The 19,747-nt window shown below is 44.5% G+C and overlaps 1 protein-coding gene across 1 annotated transcript in view; it reads left to right on the top strand.

The window, feature by feature from the left end:
* The first annotated feature begins 1,203 nt into the window (after positions 1 to 1,203).
* SUDS3 (SDS3 homolog, SIN3A corepressor complex component) overlaps positions 1,204 to 19,747 on the top strand; it is a 39,675-nt gene continuing 21,131 nt past the window's right edge. Inside the window, exons 1-6 of the mRNA XM_066260468.1 lie at positions 1,204 to 1,500; positions 3,942 to 4,011; positions 8,028 to 8,083; positions 9,640 to 9,711; positions 12,580 to 12,599; positions 14,110 to 14,266. Of these exons, the coding sequence (XP_066116565.1) occupies positions 1,359 to 1,500; positions 3,942 to 4,011; positions 8,028 to 8,083; positions 9,640 to 9,711; positions 12,580 to 12,599; positions 14,110 to 14,266 (517 nt within the window). The 5' untranslated portion in view covers positions 1,204 to 1,358. The remainder of the gene's footprint in view (positions 1,501 to 3,941; positions 4,012 to 8,027; positions 8,084 to 9,639; positions 9,712 to 12,579; positions 12,600 to 14,109; positions 14,267 to 19,747) is intronic.

Raw genomic sequence — 19,747 nt, 5'->3', positions numbered from 1 at the left:
GGAGGAAAAAAAATCCCTCGCAAATAAAGCCAAGCTTTTAATGCAGAAAAAGTAGAAAATAAGAAATGTTAAAATAAATGGGATGAGAATAAGGTCTTACACTTTGAGAAGACTCTATGGGGCCCAATTCAGAGATAAATTTTGTCGCAAAATATCTGAGAATCAGAATATTGGATTCTTCGTCTTTTTACATTGTGTTCAACTTGACTACCTGTAAGTTACTCTTTCTATGGAGTCTTGGTGCAACATAGACAGTAGGGTTACTATGGACAGAGCATTAAAACATCTCTTTTTCCTTGTCCCTTTTTTTGTTACAACTAGAGAAGAGACATCCTAAATTCGTTAATTAAGCAAAGCTTGTAGCACCGTGTCCCCTTCTACTCAGAGGGAATCACACAAATCAGTTCATGCAGAGATTCTGCTCTCGTTTCCACATTGCACCTTCCTTAAATTAGCCTTATTAACTTCCTGTAGGGAAATGTGCCAGTTTAGAACTGGTTAAGTCATTAGATTGGAACTACCTCTTTAAAAACATGAATATTCTAAGAAATATGAGACAGCTGTGTAGAGGGCCTGGCTCTGAGAATCTAAACAAGGCAGACTGGACGCTTTTTTTTTGGCAAGTGACAGCTCTTTTCTCATATGTGAAACTGGGATAACATCTTATTGGGTAAACCTATACAAACTGAAAGGACTCCTAAGGACTGAGAAAATATCTTTTGCCCACTCCAGGATAGAATATCAGCATCCTTGTCTTTTAGTCAGAGGAGGAGCCAGGCACCGTTTTTTTCGGGATGATCACGGAAACTCTAGATGTTTTAGGTTCAATGTCGTTCACCTGCTTAAAGAAAAGACCTCCCCCACAGGCCAAAAGCCTGTCAAACCCTCTGCCTCTCAAGTCTCAAATAATCCTTGCCTTAGCTTTAGCCCCAGGCGCCGCCTGGCGGCTATTTCCGGAATTCGCCTCTGAGCTTAGGGGTCCTGGCCATGATAAGGCCTGCCCATGGATTTGCCTAACTCTAGAGACCCTACCCGCTACCCGTTAAGAATTTTAAGGCGGCAATTAAGGGGCTGGGGTTAAGGTCAAGGAGGCGTCCAGTGGTCTCTTCATTCTTTGAAAAATGGCGCAGTCAGGCGGTCGTCGGGCAGCTCTCGACCCGGAAGTTACCTCTGGAGCGAGGCCCCCGTTGCCGAGCGCGGGCGCGAGGGGCGGAGCTCGTCGGCGACGGGGAAGAGGTTACGACGGTTCTAGCTTCACAAGTTGGCGGCTCCCTCGGGTGCCGCTTGGCGGGCGTGGAGTCCGCAAGGCGGGTGCCCGCGGTCCCCGAGTGGCGCTCTCGGCGGCTGTCAGAGGCGACATGAGTGCCGCGGGGCTGTTGGCTCCGGCGCCGGCCCCGGCCGGAGCGCCGCCGGCCCCGGAGTATTACCCCGAGGAGGACGAAGAGCTGGAGAGCGCCGAGGACGACGAGCGCAGTTGCCGCGGTCGCGAGTCGGATGAAGGCGCGTCCGTTAGCTCGCTGGCCGTCGGTGGCGGGTCGGCGCGACCTCCGGGGCTTGGGGCAACTGGAAGGGGCGCGGCCCCGGGACGCAACCCCACCTGTTCGGGGGAGCGGGAAGCTCAGGGCACGCCGCACCTACAGATAGGGGGAAAGAGGGACTTGAGGAGCTCTTGTCACAGCTGGCGGAGGTCCCTTTAAGGTTCTGCCCCTCGTTCCCCAACCGTCTGTGGGTGAACCTCGGTCCTCACTGTTCGGAATGAGAATGCCTTCCACTTAGTGTCCCTCCCCTTTCGTTCCTGAGAGGATTAGGGCACAAAACCTTTCGGCCTCGGATCCCAGGTTGCCCCTCCGCCACCCACCGCACGCTCTAACCGGGGAAATGCATTTTAGGCGGTGCAGTACGGGTCGGTTAATTAGGACCTGGAATCAGTTAAATGTGGGTCTAAGTTTGGCTCATTTAAATTAACCCAGCTGTTGATCTTAGCTCACTTAAGCTTATGAGCGAGCTTCAGTTTCTCCAACAAATAAGGACTCCTAGTGTAGGTGTGAGGACTGAATGAGATACGTACAATACATTATTATACTGGTACTTTAAAGTCTGGTAACGCAGGAAATAATGTCTTTTTTTTTCTTTCCCCCCCACCTTTGGGGAAACCGACCCAGGGAGAAGGGAGGGATTTGATTTTATTAATAACGCCCAGGTGTTGTGTTTTTAAGTTTTCATGCTCTGCATTATCATTACTGCCTCTCAGAGGCTTGCTTTTCAAACTGGGCTTTACACTTTGGCAAAGTGTGAGGATCTCTGTTTTGAAGGGATTAAAGGAGCTGGTTGGATGAGGACGAAGATGGAGAAACAGACAAGGAAGAAGAAAGAGGAGATAGGGACCGATATATAGGCTGAATATTCTGGCACACAGTAGAGCTGTGGAGCAAAAGTCTAGAGTAGACCAGTTGTCTGAAATGAGCATGTTGTGTTCAACTCAGTTCCCCAAGGGCTGTGACTGCACATGCAAGAGTTCCGTGAAGGTTTCTGGGTGAAAGGGTTTGTGGAGAAATGGACCTCCTCTAAAAAGGCTGCTGTTGATGCAGATAAAAAGTTGGAGAAACATTGCATTTGGTTAAACCTCGTTTGAAGATAAGGCTTAACCAGAGGTTTTAAATGTGAATCACTTGGCTCTTGTACTGCTTTAATGCCCACAAGGGGGAGCAGTGAAGCCAAAATATTGATAGATTCCCCCCACTTAAGGTAGAATTGTTGATATATAGACACTCCAGCTGTTTGCTTATTCTAAGAACAATGTTTAAAATGTTCTGAAATAAATCGTTTCCGTGTGATCATCTTGTCTCCTTGTAGTTGTAGCTTTGAAAATATTTCAGTTATTAGAGTCCATTGATTTGGATTCTGCTTTGTGTATATGTGATGTAAAAATCTGTAAGGGTTCAAGCTGGGCATATACCAGAAAGTACGTATTAGGTTGTCTTGGAGTAGTGACCAAGGCTTGCCTGCTGGTAGGTAGTTTTCCGGTCTTACACTCACATCTCCTTTTCCTGAACTGCCAGTGTTCTGTAGAAGAAGCAGCCTTGCCCGTGACTGCCTGTGTCTGATGCACCTTGTTTTGTGGCTGCCTTTTTCGATAAAGGCACGCTCTTTACATAAATGTGACTATTTAGAAGTTGGAAATAGCATTTTCTTTTCTGAAGTAAGTGTAATATTTCTCATTGATGGCTTCACTCAGGCCTGCATTGACTAGAATTCATTAAAAAGATGTTTAGTTAAAAAAAAAAAAAAAGATGTTTAGTGAGTGTGTCTGGTGATAACAACTCTATGATTTGATTTTTTTATTTTATTTACAGAGACAGAGAGAGTCAGAGAGAGGGATAGACAGGGACAGACAGACAGGAACGGAGAGATAAGAAGCATCAATCATTAGTTTTTCGTTGTGCATTGTAACACCTTAATTGTTCATTGATTGCTTTCTCATATGTGCCTTGACCGCAGGCCTTCAGCAGACCAAGTAACCCCTTGCTCGAGCCAGCGACCTTGGGCTTAAGCTGGTGAGCTTTTGCTCAAACCAGATAAAACCATGTCCAAGCTGGCGACCTCGGGGTCTCGAACCTGGGGCTTCCGCATCCCAGTCCGACGCTCTATCCCAGTGGTTCTCAACCTTTCTAATGCCGTGACCCCGCAATACAGTTCCTCATGTTGTGGTGACCCCAAACCAAAAAATAATTTTGGTGGCTACTTGATAACTGTGATTTTGCTACAGTTATGATTCGGAATGTAAATACCTGATATGCATTATGTATTTTCCGATGGCTTTAGGCAACCCCGCTGGGGTCGCAACCCACAGGTTGAGAACCGCTGCTCTATCCACTGCGCCACCGCCTGGTCAGGCTCTATGATTTGATTTTAACAAACCTTTTTTTCCTGATTTTACTTAGACACTGAGGATGCTAGTGAAACTGACCTGGCAAAGCATGATGAAGAGGACTATGTAGAAATGAAGGAACAGTGAGTATGATTTCTTAGGTTCCTTTTTTGGAATATAGAAGTGACAAGGAAATCTCAATAATGACCTTGTGTGTATGATTTTGACCATAGTGCTTCCAAAGACCATGTGTATGTGTGTACTTTCCCCTCTTTAAATTTGTCACATTTAAATTTTATTTATTTATTTATTTTTTACAGAGACAGAGTGAGTCAGAGAGAGGGACAGACAGACAGGAACAGACAGGAACGAAGAGACATGAGAAGCATCAATCATTAGTTTTCCATTGCGCATTGCGATACCTTAGTTGATCATTGATTGCTTTCTCATATGTGCCTTGACCACAGACCTTCAGCAGACCAAGCAACCCCTTGCTGGAGTCAGTGACCTTGGGTCCAAGCTGGTGAGCCTTGCTCAAACCAGATGAGCCTGCGCTCAAGTTGGCGACCTCAGGGTCTCGAACCTGGGTCCTCTGCATCCCAGTCCGACGCTCTATCCACTGCACCACCGCCTGGTCAGGCCTAAATTTGTCACATTTAATCAGTCTTGTTAGAAGAATCTTTTTTTTTTTTTAATTTTTATTTTTTGTACTTTTCTGAAGTTGGAAACAGGGAGGCAGTCAGACAGACTCCCACATGCGCCCGACTGGGATCCATCCGGCACACCCACCGGGGGAGCAATGCCCTGCCCATCTGGGGCTTCGCTCTGCTGCAACCAGAGCCATTCCAGTGCCTGAGGCAGAGGCCACAGAGCCATCCTCAGCGCCCGGGCCAACCCTGCTCCAATGGAGCCCTGGCTGCGGGAGGGGAAGAGAGAGACAGAGGAAGGAGAGGGGGAGGAGTGGAGAAGCAGATGGGCGCTTCTCCTGTGTGCCCTGGCCGGGAATCGAACCTGGGACTCCTGCACGCCAGGCCGACGCTCTACCACTGAGCCAACCGGCCAGAGCTAAAGAAGAATCTTTTGAAGACAGGCTAGAAAGAACCTTGAGGAAATGATCCCAGGGGAATAAGGCCATGTAACAGCAGAGAGCCATTTCCCGCTTTTCTTTTTTTTTTTTAAGATGTGAAAACTATCAGAGAGGGTAAATGATGTTTCACAGCTGCTTGGTTCTCGGATGGGCATAAGCCCCCCCAAGCATTAACTACATGCTCGATGGTATCTAGATTCCAGTGAACTCAGGGAGACCTGCGTTGGAGAGCAGGACTCCACTGCAGTGCCCTCTCCACTCCTCACACACTCACCCAAGCCTCCCCACTGTCTTCAACAGCCACGCTGAGTATGCCCAGGGAAACTAAGACCACTCACTGTTACCAGGAACACAGATGCCAGGCAGTTTTTAAAAAGATCGATAAGTGCCCTGGCCAGTTGGCTCAGCGGTAGAGCGTCGGCCTAGCGTGTGGAGGACCCGGGTTCGATTCCTGGCCAGGGCACACAGGAGAAGCGCCCATTTGCTTCTCCACCCCTCCACCGCGCTTTCCTCTCTGTCTCTCTCTTCCCCTCCCGCAGCCAAGGCTCCATTGGAGCAAAGATGGCCCAGGTGCTGGGGATGGCTCTGTGGCCTCTGCCTCAGGCGCTAGAGTGGCTCTGGTCGCAACATGGAGACGCCCAGGATGGGCAGAGCATCGCCCCCTGGTGGGCAGAGCGTGGCCCCTGGTGGGCGTGCCGGGTGGATCCCGGTCGGGCGCATGCGGGAGTCTGACTGTCTCTCCCTGTTTCCAGCTTCAGAAAAATGAAAAAAAAAAAAAAAAAAAAAAGATTGATAAGTATTTGTTGAATGCATTTTTGAGGCTCTTGATTTGAATTTTTAAAAACTATAAACTAAGTAGTACACGTTCCTTTCCGTATTGGTCTTATTTGCAAATGTTTTGTGACCATCCTCTGGATTCTGTCATCCTTTTCAATCTTTGGAACCCAAAGGGGAAATTCAGTGAAAAGTGTGGAATGAAGGAGGATTGCTTTGTGTAGTTTTCTCATAGCTTCATCTTGAAACTGCTTGCTTTTTTTTTTTTTTTTTTTTTTTTCTTTTCCATTTTTCTGAAGCTGGAAACAGGGAGAGACAGTCAGACAGACTCCCGCATGCGCCCGACCGGGATCCACCCGGCACGCCCACCAGGGGCGACGCTCTGCCCACCAGGGGGCGATGCTCTGCCCATCCTGGGTGTCGCCATGTTGCGACCAGAGCCACTCTAGCGCCTGGGGCAGAGGCCACAGAGCCATCCCCAGCGCCGGGGCCATCTTTGCTCCAATGGAGCCTTGGCTGCGGGAGGGGAAGAGAGAGACAGAGAGGACAGCGCGGCGGAGGGGTGGAGAAGCAAATGGGCGCTTCTCCTGTGTGCCCTGTCCGGGAATCGAACCCGGGTCCTCCGCACGCTAGGCCGACGCTCTACCGCTGAGCCAACCGGCCAGGGCGAAACTGCTTGCTTTTTAAAAATTGTTCTCTTCAGACTTTTTACTGATTTACCTGGACCATTTTGGAATATATTCTCACTTAGCTATTTTTTTCCTGAATCTGAATTTTTTTTTTTGTTATTTACTTTTTCAGTGTGTTAATATCCCCTTTCAAAGACAGGCTCAGAATTCAAAGGCGTTGTCTGATACACTCAGTGTGGTAGAAAATGTAATACACTGGGTTCCAAATATTGACTTCTTGTGTGTAGTTTACGTGCCCATTCCCTCCTGTATTTGAGGTGATTAAACATTGTTTAGAGATCTTTTAATTGATTCTGGCCTTTAATATTTGGTGATACAGAAAATAATTTTCATTAAAATTGAATGTCTGCCTGACCTGTGGTGGCGCAGTGGATAAAGCATTGACCTGGAAATGCTGAGGTCGCCGGTTTGAAACCCTGGGCTTGCCTGGTCAAGGCACATATGGGAGTTGATGCTTCCAGCTCCTCCCCCCTATCTCTCTCTTCTCTCTCTCTCTCTCTCTCTCTCTCCCCCTCCCCTCTCTAAAATGAATAAATAAAAAAAATAAAATAAAAAAAAATTGAATGTCTTGTGTGATTCAAAGTGAGCATTAAGAGTACATCAAAAATTTCCAGACATCCTGAGTAATGCTTAGATCTACCTACCTCTTCCTCAACCTGTATAGTAGGCAATGTATTTTCAGTCTTTACTTGGTGAAGTAAAAAACTATTGTGCCTGTTATGTGTTGAATAGTGTTTTATTCAGGTTGCAAATAATATTTTTTAAATTGGAGGTGTATTTCAGGTAGAGCCAAAAAAATTGCTGAAATGTGACTTACATTTGTAATCTACCATTCAAACAAACAGTCTTAAAAGAGTAAATAATTTCCTGTAATGCATCAGTGGGGAGGGAATAGCACGCTGGCTTCTTTTGCTTTGTGTTGCTATGTGTTGTTATCCAGCTGGGCTGCAAATAATTCACACATTTTAACTCTTGTTGCTAAATTGCTATTATTTCTTTGATCCTATAAAAACTAGTGCTTTTAAAAATGACACGAAGGTTTATTAACTTAGTGCTGACATAACTGTGCTATCTATAGAGAAAAATGTGCTGAAGGCATAATCTTACTCTGGAACTTAAAGTCTAATTGTAGAATTGATGTAAGAGCTGTGTTTGATGCCTTTCCTGCATGTGTGTGTTACTTAAGCCTGTATGTCTAGGAGAAAGTGGCCTCACACTTTGAATTTTTCTTTGTATGTTCTTGCCTAACTCTGTTTACCATTGTCCTTTATTTATTACAATCTGAGTATCCTCATATTTGCAGATTTTAGACTGATTCTCTAAAGGTGGGATCATAGGAGAAATCTACAAAGTTGGGATAGGATTCAAGAAAACAGAACCGATATCCCTTTCTGATCTCTTTAGCTGCTGGTACATTTTAACCCTTTGAGTAGTACGAACGTTCATATACGTCCTCACTCAAAGGGTTAAGCCAGCTAGCAGATTTGCATTTTCCTGCTCTCTGAGAGGATGCGATGACATTCCTGTAAGAGCCCAGGTAATTTCTGAGTGCAGATTATTTTGGAATTGTTAAATGTTTTGTCTTAGTGTGGCTTTCGTTTCTTGATAGGATGTATCAGGACAAACTAGCTTCTCTCAAGAGACAGTTGCAGCAGCTTCAGGAAGGTTGGTGTATGCTTTAATCTTTCATTTCTAAATATATCTCTCTAATATTATAGATCTTTGAAATCTGTTTATTTCACTTTTCTGTGGGAGTGATTTAAATTTGGTTTGGCTTGTTTTAGCTGTCTCAGTATACATTTTGCTATTTTCTGTTAGTAAAGTATGATTTTCAAAGTTGTTCATATGGAAAATAATATAATAATTAATAAATAGTAATACGAGAATTAACTGTGTTTTATATACTAACAACTGTAAACCTAGTTTTGCTCAACCTTGTATGCCTTACTAAAGCATTAAGTAAAATTAATAATTCAGTTCCCCAGTTGCATTAGCCACATTTCATGTGCCTAGTGGCTACCATATTGACAGTGTGACACAGAACATGTCCATCATTGCAGTGGAACTTCTATAGAATGGCATTGATTTAGACCAGGCATGGCCAACATACGGCCTGTGGGCTGAATCCAGCCCGTGTAATGAGTTTATGCGGCCCGTGATTAAATTTTTAATATTCTCCGCTACTTTAAAATCTTGGCTACTCAGAAGCGGAAGCATCTTTGATTATTGGAAATCGAGATATTAAAGAAGATAGTGATACGGGAAAAGAATTCCACGTGTGACTAATCTAGGGTTAACTTCCAATAATTGGTTGAATGGATTCACGATACTTCTTTATTTTTTAAAAAAATTTCATTATAAAGATTTACAACTTTTGTACTCATCTGTACTTGATATGAACTGTTTGACCTTTAGCGACGATGTGAAACCCACATTCTTTTAGGCGGAGTTTGCCAGTATTCACCCAAGGTCAAACACTTCGTTATTTTTGTGGTTAAGTGTGCTGAATCAAGTGGCATTGTAGCATAGATAATAGCTGCCATTGATAACTGAAAAGGTGTCCAGGCTGTTTGTAAAACGAAATAATTGTTTTATTTGCGATATAACCCCTTCAAGCTCATTCTATTAATTAAATATTGTTTCAACTAATTGCGATATAGTTTGGATATTTATACGGTATGTAATTAATATTTTTATTAAAATAATATTGTATATTAAAATTTTTTTCACTCACATTCATAAACAAATTACATAATAAAATTTTGTTTACTTAAATGAATCATTTTTGTATTTAACATTTTTTAATTTTAATATTTTGTCTGGCCTGTGAAAAAAGTTTTCTTTCTAATCTGGCCCAGGGGCAAAAACTGTTGGCCATGCCCGATCGAGACCTTACTTTACTGAAGAAGAATGAAGTTTTTTCAGGAAAGGAAAGCCTATTGACTTGAACTGTGGCAGCAAGTGATCAGAATCTCTCTAGATTTTCTGCACCTTTCTATAACTGCTCACTTGTTGGAGAGTCTCAGTTCACTGGGGTTGGGTGAAATTTGCTGTTTCTTGGTTGAGAGCCAGGGTCCAGTTGTCTCTGTGGGTGCCTTTCCTTGCTTCGCATTCATTCTGATGTGATTAAGACAATCACTGTTGGTAGAAAATAATTTTAGGAATAAAAGGAGAGCACATCTTCAAAGTCACGTTTTAATTTTTTTAAATCTTAAAATCAGGTACGTTACAGGAATATCAGAAGAGGATGAAAAAACTCGATCAGCAGTACAAAGAAAGGATACGAAATGCAGGTAAGACACTATCTGAAATGGCAACATACCTTCACATTCTCCTCCTTTTGCTGATCATCAATGGAATATGGTCATAAGACCTGTTTTCCAAAATGTCTCAAATATCTCATTGAGGGGAGAATTTTAGGGTGTCCCCCCATAACCCCAAGAATTGCACATTCTTTCTTGAGTCTGTGTGGCAGGTGAATGGATGATCAGAGGACTGGCGTGTGAACGGACTGCAGGGTGTTTCACTCTTGCTGAGTTGGCTGCTTCTGGTATTCTGCACCCTGAGAGGAAGCGCGTCCTCTTGTTTATTTCCATCAAATATCGTAAGCCTTTAGTGAAAAAGAATGTGCATTTGGTCTGTTGTACACGTGAATGTATTCATTCATCAAAAATTGGTTGAGTATCTGCTACATCTAAGCTCTGTGATTGATATAAAGCAGCCCAAGACATTGTCCTTGACTTAAGGAAACTCACTGTTTTATTGACAAAAGATACCCAAGGGTTTGAATTGAACCTTGTAAGTTAAATCAAGACTCACATGAAGAATAAGTTGTAGTGGCTGAAGTGAGTAAACAGAGATTTCTGTGTTTTGTAAGTGTGAAAATTTGAAGCTTCTCATCAGCCAGCATGCCGGTGTGGTGTTTGTTCTTTTTTTTTTTTTTTTTTTAAAGGGTAGAATTAGCCTTGGCCGGGTAGCTTAATCCATTAGAGCATTGTCCTGATATGCCAAGATTATGGGTTCGATCCACGGTCAGGGCACAAATTAGTCAACCTGTCCCCCACAAGCCACTGTGATGCTCAGAGGCACATGGGCTGGGACTGCCACTGCCTGCCAGAAGAAACGGGTCACCATGGGCACTAGCAGGGAGGGGCGGGGAGCAGCCGCTTAGAACTTCTCATCATGCCCTCCGCTCCCAGGCCTCCAGGGTCTCCTGGTGTTTGTTCTTGCAGTGGTAAAAGTGATGTTGGGTTTTCAACTCAGGCTGCTGTCGGCGCACTTTCCGCTGCAGTGACTTTCCGGCTTTCTGCTGTCAGAGCCCTCCCTCGCTCCCTCGGTGAGGAGAGGCCCAGTGGACACCAGAGATAAAACAAGAGCTGAAGGATGTGAGGGGTGCTGGGACACTGGCGGTATAGCCATTAGCCTTTGCCCTCCTGCCCCTAAGGTTACCCCCCACACATCCTGTTCCACTTTGAGTTCCTGAGACATCTCTTTGGGACATCTTTAAAATCCTTAATCCTTTTTCTGGAGTTACGTTTTAGCAGGGAAAGGTGGTGGTGCCATGGAGGATGAGGCCCCACGTCTAGGTCTTCTATCACTTGGTCTAATGCCTTTAAGCAGGTATTTGCTCATAGAGCCTCAATTTCCCCATTATAGAGGGGAACCTACCTCACGGAATTGGTTCACGACGTAAGTAAGGAAAGAAAATTGATGTGATTCATTTTTCTTAAGCTAGAACTGCAGGGTGAATACTCAGTTGTTTTTCTTAATTCTGCTCTCAATCCTGTCCTCTTGTGATCTTTCATAAACATTCCCACTCCATAGAAATGCAGAAGAACTCCTAAATTAGCCATGTCTTGAGCTGTAAAAAGCACATTCCATGCAGAGATAATCCACCTGCTTTAGTTGTGTCTGCTGTCTGGCTGCTTTAACTAAAACCACCACCACCAGCTCTAAGTACTGTCAATTTGACTTGTTGGTGCAGGTGTGATTTCTCAGAATGGCACAGACTTCAGATGTCTGGCCTGTTCGTGAGTGCTCCAAGTCTGAAGGCAGTCATGGAGTGATCATGTTGTATTGCGTGCACCTGTGCTTGTGTGTCCAGAGATTCCCAGTGATCAGGGCTTTTAGGAGGGTTAGAAAATAATGAGTGGCTTGTCCCTTTGCTCCATTAATTTTCTCACTCAACAACTTATTTGACATCTAGATTCTTAATTGTAGTCCCTGAAATTCTCAAAATTACATGACATATGTGAATGTACATACATGATTTTTTTTTTAATGGGAGCTATCAAATTTGCAGAGGAGGTCATGGTGAAATGTGAACAGCACCCCCTGCAGTTGTTTTGCCAATAATACTTGTGGACCTTACACTATAGCTCCACTCTCACCCAGGAAAGATTAGAAGCCAGGCACCTGTTTTGCTCCAAGTCCTGGGTTTGCAGAGGGTCTTTAGTCTTGTGGTGGGGGCAGCTGCTGGATTAACAGTGGCTAATCACCTGGCACCTGGGGTGCTGATAAGCTATGAGATTCTGTGGGGTAGATACTGCAGGTGTCTGAGAGGGGCTAGTGAGTGACGGGGTCCTCAGGAAAGGCCTGGTGGTAGAGGCTGCATTAGATCTGAAACTTGGGAATGAATTAGACCAGAGGACGTTGGTGGAGGCATGGCCATGAGCAGAGGCTTGGCGACCTGAGAGGAAAGCCCAGGAGGGCTCAGAACCTCTGTCCCCTGAATTCTTGGGGACTGTCCATACCACACAGAGCCCTTTTTCACACAGTGCTTTAAAAATACCAATGTTGACTGCTTCTGGAGTAAGTGTATTGCTTCTTCCTGACCTATCCTGCCTTGCAGGACTATGTACTGAGTGAAAGAAGGGATAACTCTTATTTTTATTTTGTCAAGTTAGTTTGGTTCATGCTGCTTGTGTTTGCCCTTGGGCAGAACTGCCAGAGCTGATGCTGTTCAGGGCCAGCTTTTAAGTAGACACGAGTGCTTCCTGCATCCTTCCCCTTCATGTATATCAGCACTTTACTGATGAAAACATTTGCTCTGGGTAATCGTGCTTTCAGAAAGCAATTACTGCTTCTAAATGAATCCTAACATACTGTCTAGAAAGGTGACACAGCCTAGCGAATCTAATTGCACATTTCATCTCTTTCAGAACTCTTCCTCCAGCTGGAAGTAAGTACCATGGATCTTCTGGGTTTGCAGGCTCTTAGACTGGAATCTTGCTTGTCCTATTGGTAGACTTTCCTTTTATCACCAAATAGATAGTTGGGAAGCCTCCAGCTGGAAGCCTTTGTCATCGTTCTGTTTGATGAAAGGACATTTGGTCTCAATTTCAGAAATTCCATCTATTCATTTGTTTGCTGGGCAGCCTCTGCTTTGTCACAGGGGACTAGGGGACACTCACCCCTCATGGCTCTCTTGTTGACTTTGACCTTACATTAAAGCCATTTAGAAGTATGTCTGAATTGTAATGGTCTAATAATTTGTTATATTGATCCTCAAAGGAGCCCAGTTTCTTAATTGGCTCAGTAGTTCAGTTTTACATCTGAGACTCTGGCTCAGCAGGAAAGATGGATTAAAACTTTCCTTTCATTCAGCAGACTGTGTGGGGCACGGTGCTTTGGTACAGCGATGAGGGCCAGAATCTTGAATGATGTACTGCTTCTGGGGTGGCTTGTGTGTGTGGGGGGGTTTTGGGGGGTTGTGAATTTATCAGAACCACGTGTGAGTATGAGGTTTATTAGAGCCACATTATTGCAAACCACTTTAGTACTCAAGTAGTGCAACACACATAGTCACAGCCCATCACCCACTGTAGCTCCTGATGAGATTTAGAAAGTGGGTGTTTGTGCAATGTTCTCTTTTTTTTGGTGACAGAGACAGAGAGAGGGACAGATAGGGACAGACAGACAGGAAGGAAGAGAGATGAGAAGCATCAATTCTTTGTTGCGGCACCTTAGTTGTTCATTGATTGCTTTCTCATATGTGCCTTGATGGGGGGGGGGAGCTACAGCAGACTTAATGACCCCTTGCTCAAGCCAGCAACCTTGGTCTCAAGCTGGTGAGCCTTGCTCAAACCAGATGAGCCCTCGCTCAAGCTGGCAACCTCGGGGTCTAGAACCTGGGTCCTCCAAGTCCCAGTCCCACGCTTTATCCACTGCACCACCACCTGGTCAGGTTGTGCAGTGTTTATTTAGTGTAATTTCAGTGTTTAGTATTTTGGAGTTCAGATACCTAGTAAATGATCTACTCGCTCTTTATCTTACTGTAAGTATCAAAAAATACAGTAACTCATGCTATCTTGACTAAGTTAATTTTGAATATAGATATTTCTTCTGGAATGTATTTTCCTTTGAAAGTGTGTCTTTAAAGGGTTTATTTACTATCTTTAGGAATTAGTGTTCCATTTTAACACACCAGAAAATACAACACGCGGGAGAGAAATACTTGACTAGCAAGAGACGTAGACATAAAACAACTAGGAGTTGTGTGGTTTGTGTTTATGCGTTCACTGGAGCACTGGCTCCCAGGACCCCGTCACTGCAGATGTCTGTGAGGACAGCTGTTTATCATGCATCTGGGAAAGGTGTTTTCTTTGCTCTTGGGTGCAGGGCCAGACTTCACGTTGGAGAGCTGGCTGCCAGGGCCATGTACCCCTATCCTGTGTTTCTTTTTTGCTCAGACTGAACAAGTGGAAAGAAATTACATTAAAGAAAAGAAGGCAGCAGTGAAAGAATTTGAAGACAAGAAGGTTGAGCTGAAAGAGAACCTGATTGCTGAGCTAGAGGAAAAGAAGAAAATGATTGAGAATGAAAAGCTAACGATGGAGCTGACAGGAGGTATGAGAACACCAGCAGGGCTGGGAGCCCTGTGGCGGGGCCTGCGGTGCAGGGGGAGTACAGTTAACTCCTATCATATGCCTCAGTTCCTCATCAAGGCAGAGCAAGCTAAGAGTGGGCTTTGACATGACAGGTCAGATTTCTCATTTTGTCTTGTGTTGGCTGTGTGACTTTAGTCAAGCCTCTTAACCTCTCTGAACCTATTACCCCCTCTATAAAATGGGGCTGATCATACCCTATTTCACACGATTGGCTTAGAAATATGAGTGCCTAGTACAGTGCCCTAAACCTAACAGGTGTTCAATGAATTGGTAGATCTTCAATAGTAACTGTGCCTGACCAGGTGGTGGCACAATGGATAGAACGTTGGACCCAGGTTCAAAACCCCGAGGAAGATGGCTTGAGTGCAGGGTCGCTGGGATCATAAACATGACCCCATGGTCACTGGCTTGTAACCCAAGGTCACTGGCTTGAACAAGGGGTTACTCGCTCTGCTGTAGCCCCCCAGGTCAAGGCACATATGAGAAAGCAGTCAATGAACAACTAAGTAGCCACAATGAAGAATTGATGCTTCTTATCTCTCTCCCTTCCTGTCTGTCTGTCCCTATATGTCCCTCTCTTTGTCTCTCTGTCTCTGTCACAAAAATATTTAAAAAAAAAAATAACTGTGACGTCTGGCTTATGCTTTAATTCTTGGGTCAGCTGCCATATTTGTGTTTTGGTTATGGTCATGGATTACTTACTTGAGTCCCTCTGCTGCTTTTTTTCAGTCTGCCTTACATAAAAGACCTTGTCTTCCTTTTCACCTAGATGTGAGAACAAAGGCTCTTGGTTGTAATATCTGTGCTACTAGATCCCTTCTGCCCGTCCTTACTGTGCACATTTCAGGAAGAGGTGATATGATATGAAGGGTAGCTAAACTGAGCTCCTTTCCTATAAAAGTAGTAAAGTTATATTGACTCAGAGGCAGTTGCTCCCTGGCCTTCTAGGATTTAGTATTCTGCATATAGAAGTCTCAGGAAGAAGCAATGGGGCTGACTCTTCTGTTGTTGTGTGTAGACTGATGAATCCTAGAAGGATACAGGGCAGGAATTGGCACAAATTAGCTATTTTGGAACTTGGCAAAATTTCTATCAGCAAATACCAGAAGGAAAGTCAATGGTGAATTGGTCACTTGGATATGTAAGTGGCATGCCTCTGCACACCCAAATTTAACTTTCATAATCATATTCTGTAGGTACTGGGACTTTGTTATGGCTGATTTAGTAGGGGTCTGTAGCAAATACATTGTTTTTATGTAAGCCCTGGGGGTTGACTTTGAAACCAAAGTAACAGTTAAGAGCTGTGTTGTTTCCCCATCTGTATTTCTGGTGCTGTGAAGTAATGATGCAGATGGGCCTCCCAATTTATGGAAACATCTAGCGCCAATCCCTGAAATACACCGACGAGAATGTGGTTGTGTCTAAAGAGGGAGTCTCACTCTTGGAAAATCTCTGCTCTTTTCTCATTGAGAGACTTGGCAAAAGGAGTGAATTCCTTGAAGGCCTCTGAAAGCAGCTCTGGAACGTTTTTTAGGTGAAAATAGATGCTAAGATAGTGTCTTCAGACTGCACCATCTTGTTATTGGTTCAGTGCTTTCTGACTTAGACCAGGAGCACTGTGGACCCTGGTTCAGCACCAGCTGGCCTGCCTATTTACTGACCCCGCGCCATTTTCTCTGACGCGGGCTGTGGCTGGCATTGACGCCTCATTGCTCTTTGCTAGAGCCACCAGATGTTTGGGAGCCTTCATTAGGCCAGTGGGAAATATTGGCCGTTTATAGCTGCTCCCTTTCCATCTGCAGGAAAGCGTATCGCCACCGCCACCGTACCTGTGATTTGGCATCCTAATTATTGACAAGCGATAGACACTGTTTGTTCAGACAGTTTACAGCCAGAATCTTAACGGGGACAGGAGGCATCCTCAGTGACTTGAGGCTAAGCCTGCCAGGGTAGAAAAGACAAATAAACTGGGGAAATCATTTATAATGCAGTAAAATAGATGGCAGAAGTGCTCAAAGCCAGCATGGGCATTAAAGGTACCGATGTCCTTCCTTAAGCCATTTGTACTCCTGGCATGGAGAGCACTGCCAAGGTAATGATGGAGAGTCGGAAGAAAAGGCACTGGAGCTAGAAGGATAATTAGCGTTTCCACAGATGGTGCTGCTATGGTGTTGGATTAAAGTCCTGATTTCATTCCTTTCATTGAGTGACTTATTTCACCTTTGTGGATTGATGCCCAACTTTAGTGTTGTCCAGCTCTGCGTGGAGCAACATGGAGATCTCTTAAAAAACAAAGTGAGATAAGACTGATGAGAAGCTTAATCTGGGTGGATCTGGTGACCTGATTTGTCCGAATAGGACTTGAAGAGTTGACAGACCTCTATGGGAACTAGGGAGGATCTTCTCACTGCCAAACCCCTTGTGGAGAACTTATGATGACAGCTGGGCAGTGCGTGTGGAAAGGTATATTGTCAGTAAAGTACCTAAGATAAGTTCAAGGTCAGTGCTTCTCCAACTAGATAAAATGCAGATTGTGGTTTGGGGCTCTGGAACGGGGCCCGAGAACCTGCATTTCTAAGCAGCTCCCAGGGGCTGCTGCTGCTGCTGCTGGTTGGACCACATTAAGTAGTGAGATTATGGGTAGAATTACTTTAGTGTGACTTTTCTCTGCAGTTGAGGCCAAAGTTATAAGTAATCTGAGTAATTAATAAGAATTTAATGTGCTTGAAAATATGGGGAGCTCTATCATTTTTAAAAAATTTTTTATTTTTTTTTATTTTGAGAGAAAGGAAGAGGGTGGGGGAGAGAGATGAGAGGCATCAACTTGTTGTATCACTTTAGTTGTTCGTTGATTGCTTCTCATATGTGCCTTGATCAGGGGGCTCAAGCTGAACCAGTGACCCTTGCTCAAGCTGGCGACCTCAGGGTTTCAAATCAGGGTCCTTAGTGTCCCAGGCTGACACTGCTTCCACTGAGCCACCACCAGTCTTCCTATCTTCAGGGTATCTGCCTTTTCTCCTTCCTACAGCTAACTGCCATTTCATTTTCTTTTGTAAGTTCTTGTCCCACCAGGGGCATCCTCCAACCTTCTGGCCCCTGTTGAAGCTACTCATGACTTCAGTAAAAAGCCTGTTATTTGCCTTCAGAAGATACTGGGTTCATAGCTGGAGCCCTGAGTAAATTATAAATCAAAATAAGAGCTCTGTTTTAACATTTAACAAAATAAGAGCTCAAGTACTAACATTAAGCCAGGTATAAAAATAGTGGAGCTGCCTCTACAGTCGGACAGACGTGGATGAACCCTGGCCCTGTCATGAACTTTTGCGGTGGGTTTTCTTACTTGATAAGGTGGCAGAACCTGCCATGGAGGGTTGGGGGAAGGATTACATGAGATAATGCCTGTAAGGTGCTTTGAAGAGTGGCTGGTGCATAGTGGAAGCACTTAGAGATTGGGGAGTTGTAACCTGATTCAGTTCCTGCAGCTCTTGGTCACTTGACTTGGCAAAGCAGGCTTAAGAGAAAGAGCTGTTTGCCTGACCAAGCAGTGGTGCAATGGATAGAGCATTGGACTGGGATGCGGAAGACCCAGGTTCGAGACCCCATGTCGCCAGCTTAAGCGTGGGCTCATCTGGTTTGAGCAAAAGCTCACCAGCTTGGACCCAAGGTCGCTGGCTCGAACAAGGGGTTACTCGGTCTGCTGAAGGCCTGTAGTCAACACACATATGAGAAAGCAATCAATGAACAACTAAGGTGTCACAACGAAAAACTAATTATTGATGCCTCTCATCTCTCTCCGTTCCTGTCTGTCTCTCTCTCTTTGTATCTGTAAAAAAAAAAGAGAGAGAGAGAGAGAGCTGTTTACTCAAAGTGCCACCAGTGAGATGGCGGTTAAGTCAGAATTTGTCTGACTCTAAGCCTGGTTTCTTAACTACCATATTATGTGGACTCCCTGCCTACATCATGGATTCACATGCTACTAAGTGACACATAACGAGGCTAAAAGCTAAGGTCTGTGTCCTCAAGGAGCTTGTGTTGTGATAGTTACAAGAATGACAGTCCATATCTTCTCCAATATATGGCAGTGTCAAGGGGCGAGGGAGGAGGGGGAGGGGAGAGCCAGGGCTCCCAGATGAAGGTAAAAATTTGACAGGCTTCTTTTTACCGATTCTAACACCTTTAAGATGTCTGTGGTTGCATTGGTGTAGGAGTGGTAAGTTTCACCCAGTCTCTAATTGATGCCAGTGAGTGGGGAACCTTGGAGGTCAAGTTCAGAGGAAGTCCCACACAAGTATTTGGGGAGAGAGAATGGAAGAGGTGACCTGGATTTTGGGTGGAGTGGGCTTGTTCCGGATGTTCTTTACTGATGCTGCATTGTGGAATCCAGGATGTTTGACGTGGTGGAGGGTTCAGAGGAGGGCTCGATTGATTCACTCTTTAAATGTCATCCCTGAATCTTGGGCAACTTTGACCTAATGGAGATCAGTTCCTTTGTTCTGACCCTGGTGTGGCCTCCAAAGACCTGGCCTTGATTGTGGAGGCCCCACCCTACATCACACCTTTTAAGGCACCTGTTTGTGATCCTCACTGCAGCGTTGATTTAGGATGTTGGTGAGCCTGCCAGCCATTGGAGAGGGGAATGGTGTGCTGGGGATTGCTCTGGGCCTCTATTCTAATCCCATGCCATACTGACCCTCATATAGGGTAATTTTCAATCTCCTACAGCAGGGGTAGTCAACCTTTTTATACCTACCACCTACTTTTGTATCTCTGTTAGTAAAGTTTTCTAACCACCCACCGATTCCACAGTAATGGTGATTTATAAAGTAGGGAAATAACTTTACTTTATAAAATTTATAAAGCAGAGTTACAGCAAGTTAAAGCATATAATTATAATTACTTACCAAGTACTTTATGTCGGATTTTTGCTAAGTTTGGCAGAATAAATCTTTATAAAACAAACTTACTATAGTTAAATCTATCTTTTTATTTATACTTTGGTTGCTCCGCTACTGCCCACCATGAAAGCTGGAACGCCCACTAGTGGACAGTAGGGACCAGGTTGACTACCACTGTTCTATAGTGTCTATTCTGTGATAGCTTTTTTTCTACTTCCATATTTTTTCTTAGGGATGTTCCTTTGGGGTACTACAACTAATTTTTTTCAACAGCTAGCTAGACAGGTATGAGTTTAATAGTTAAAGTATGTTGAAGTGAAGCCTTACTGTAGGGGACATTGTAGGCAGGTGAGTTGCTGGAGTGAATGAGCAGGCCTGGGGAAATGCAGAACAAAAGGCCAGCCAGTGAATGGTGATTTTATGTTAACTGTGGGTAATTCATGTTATCAGGAATGTCTCTCCATAGGAACACGGCTGTAATGACCATGTAGTGCAGATCAACCTGTGCTCCCTTCTCTTAGCTAGCAGACCCGCTGCTGCAGGGG

Source organism: Saccopteryx bilineata, chromosome 2 (genome assembly GCF_036850765.1).
Source record: "Saccopteryx bilineata isolate mSacBil1 chromosome 2, mSacBil1_pri_phased_curated, whole genome shotgun sequence".
Lineage (NCBI taxonomy): Eukaryota > Metazoa > Chordata > Mammalia > Chiroptera > Emballonuridae > Saccopteryx > Saccopteryx bilineata.
The sequence above is the reverse complement of the archived record's forward strand: the minus strand, read 5'-3'. Positions and strand labels throughout refer to the sequence as shown.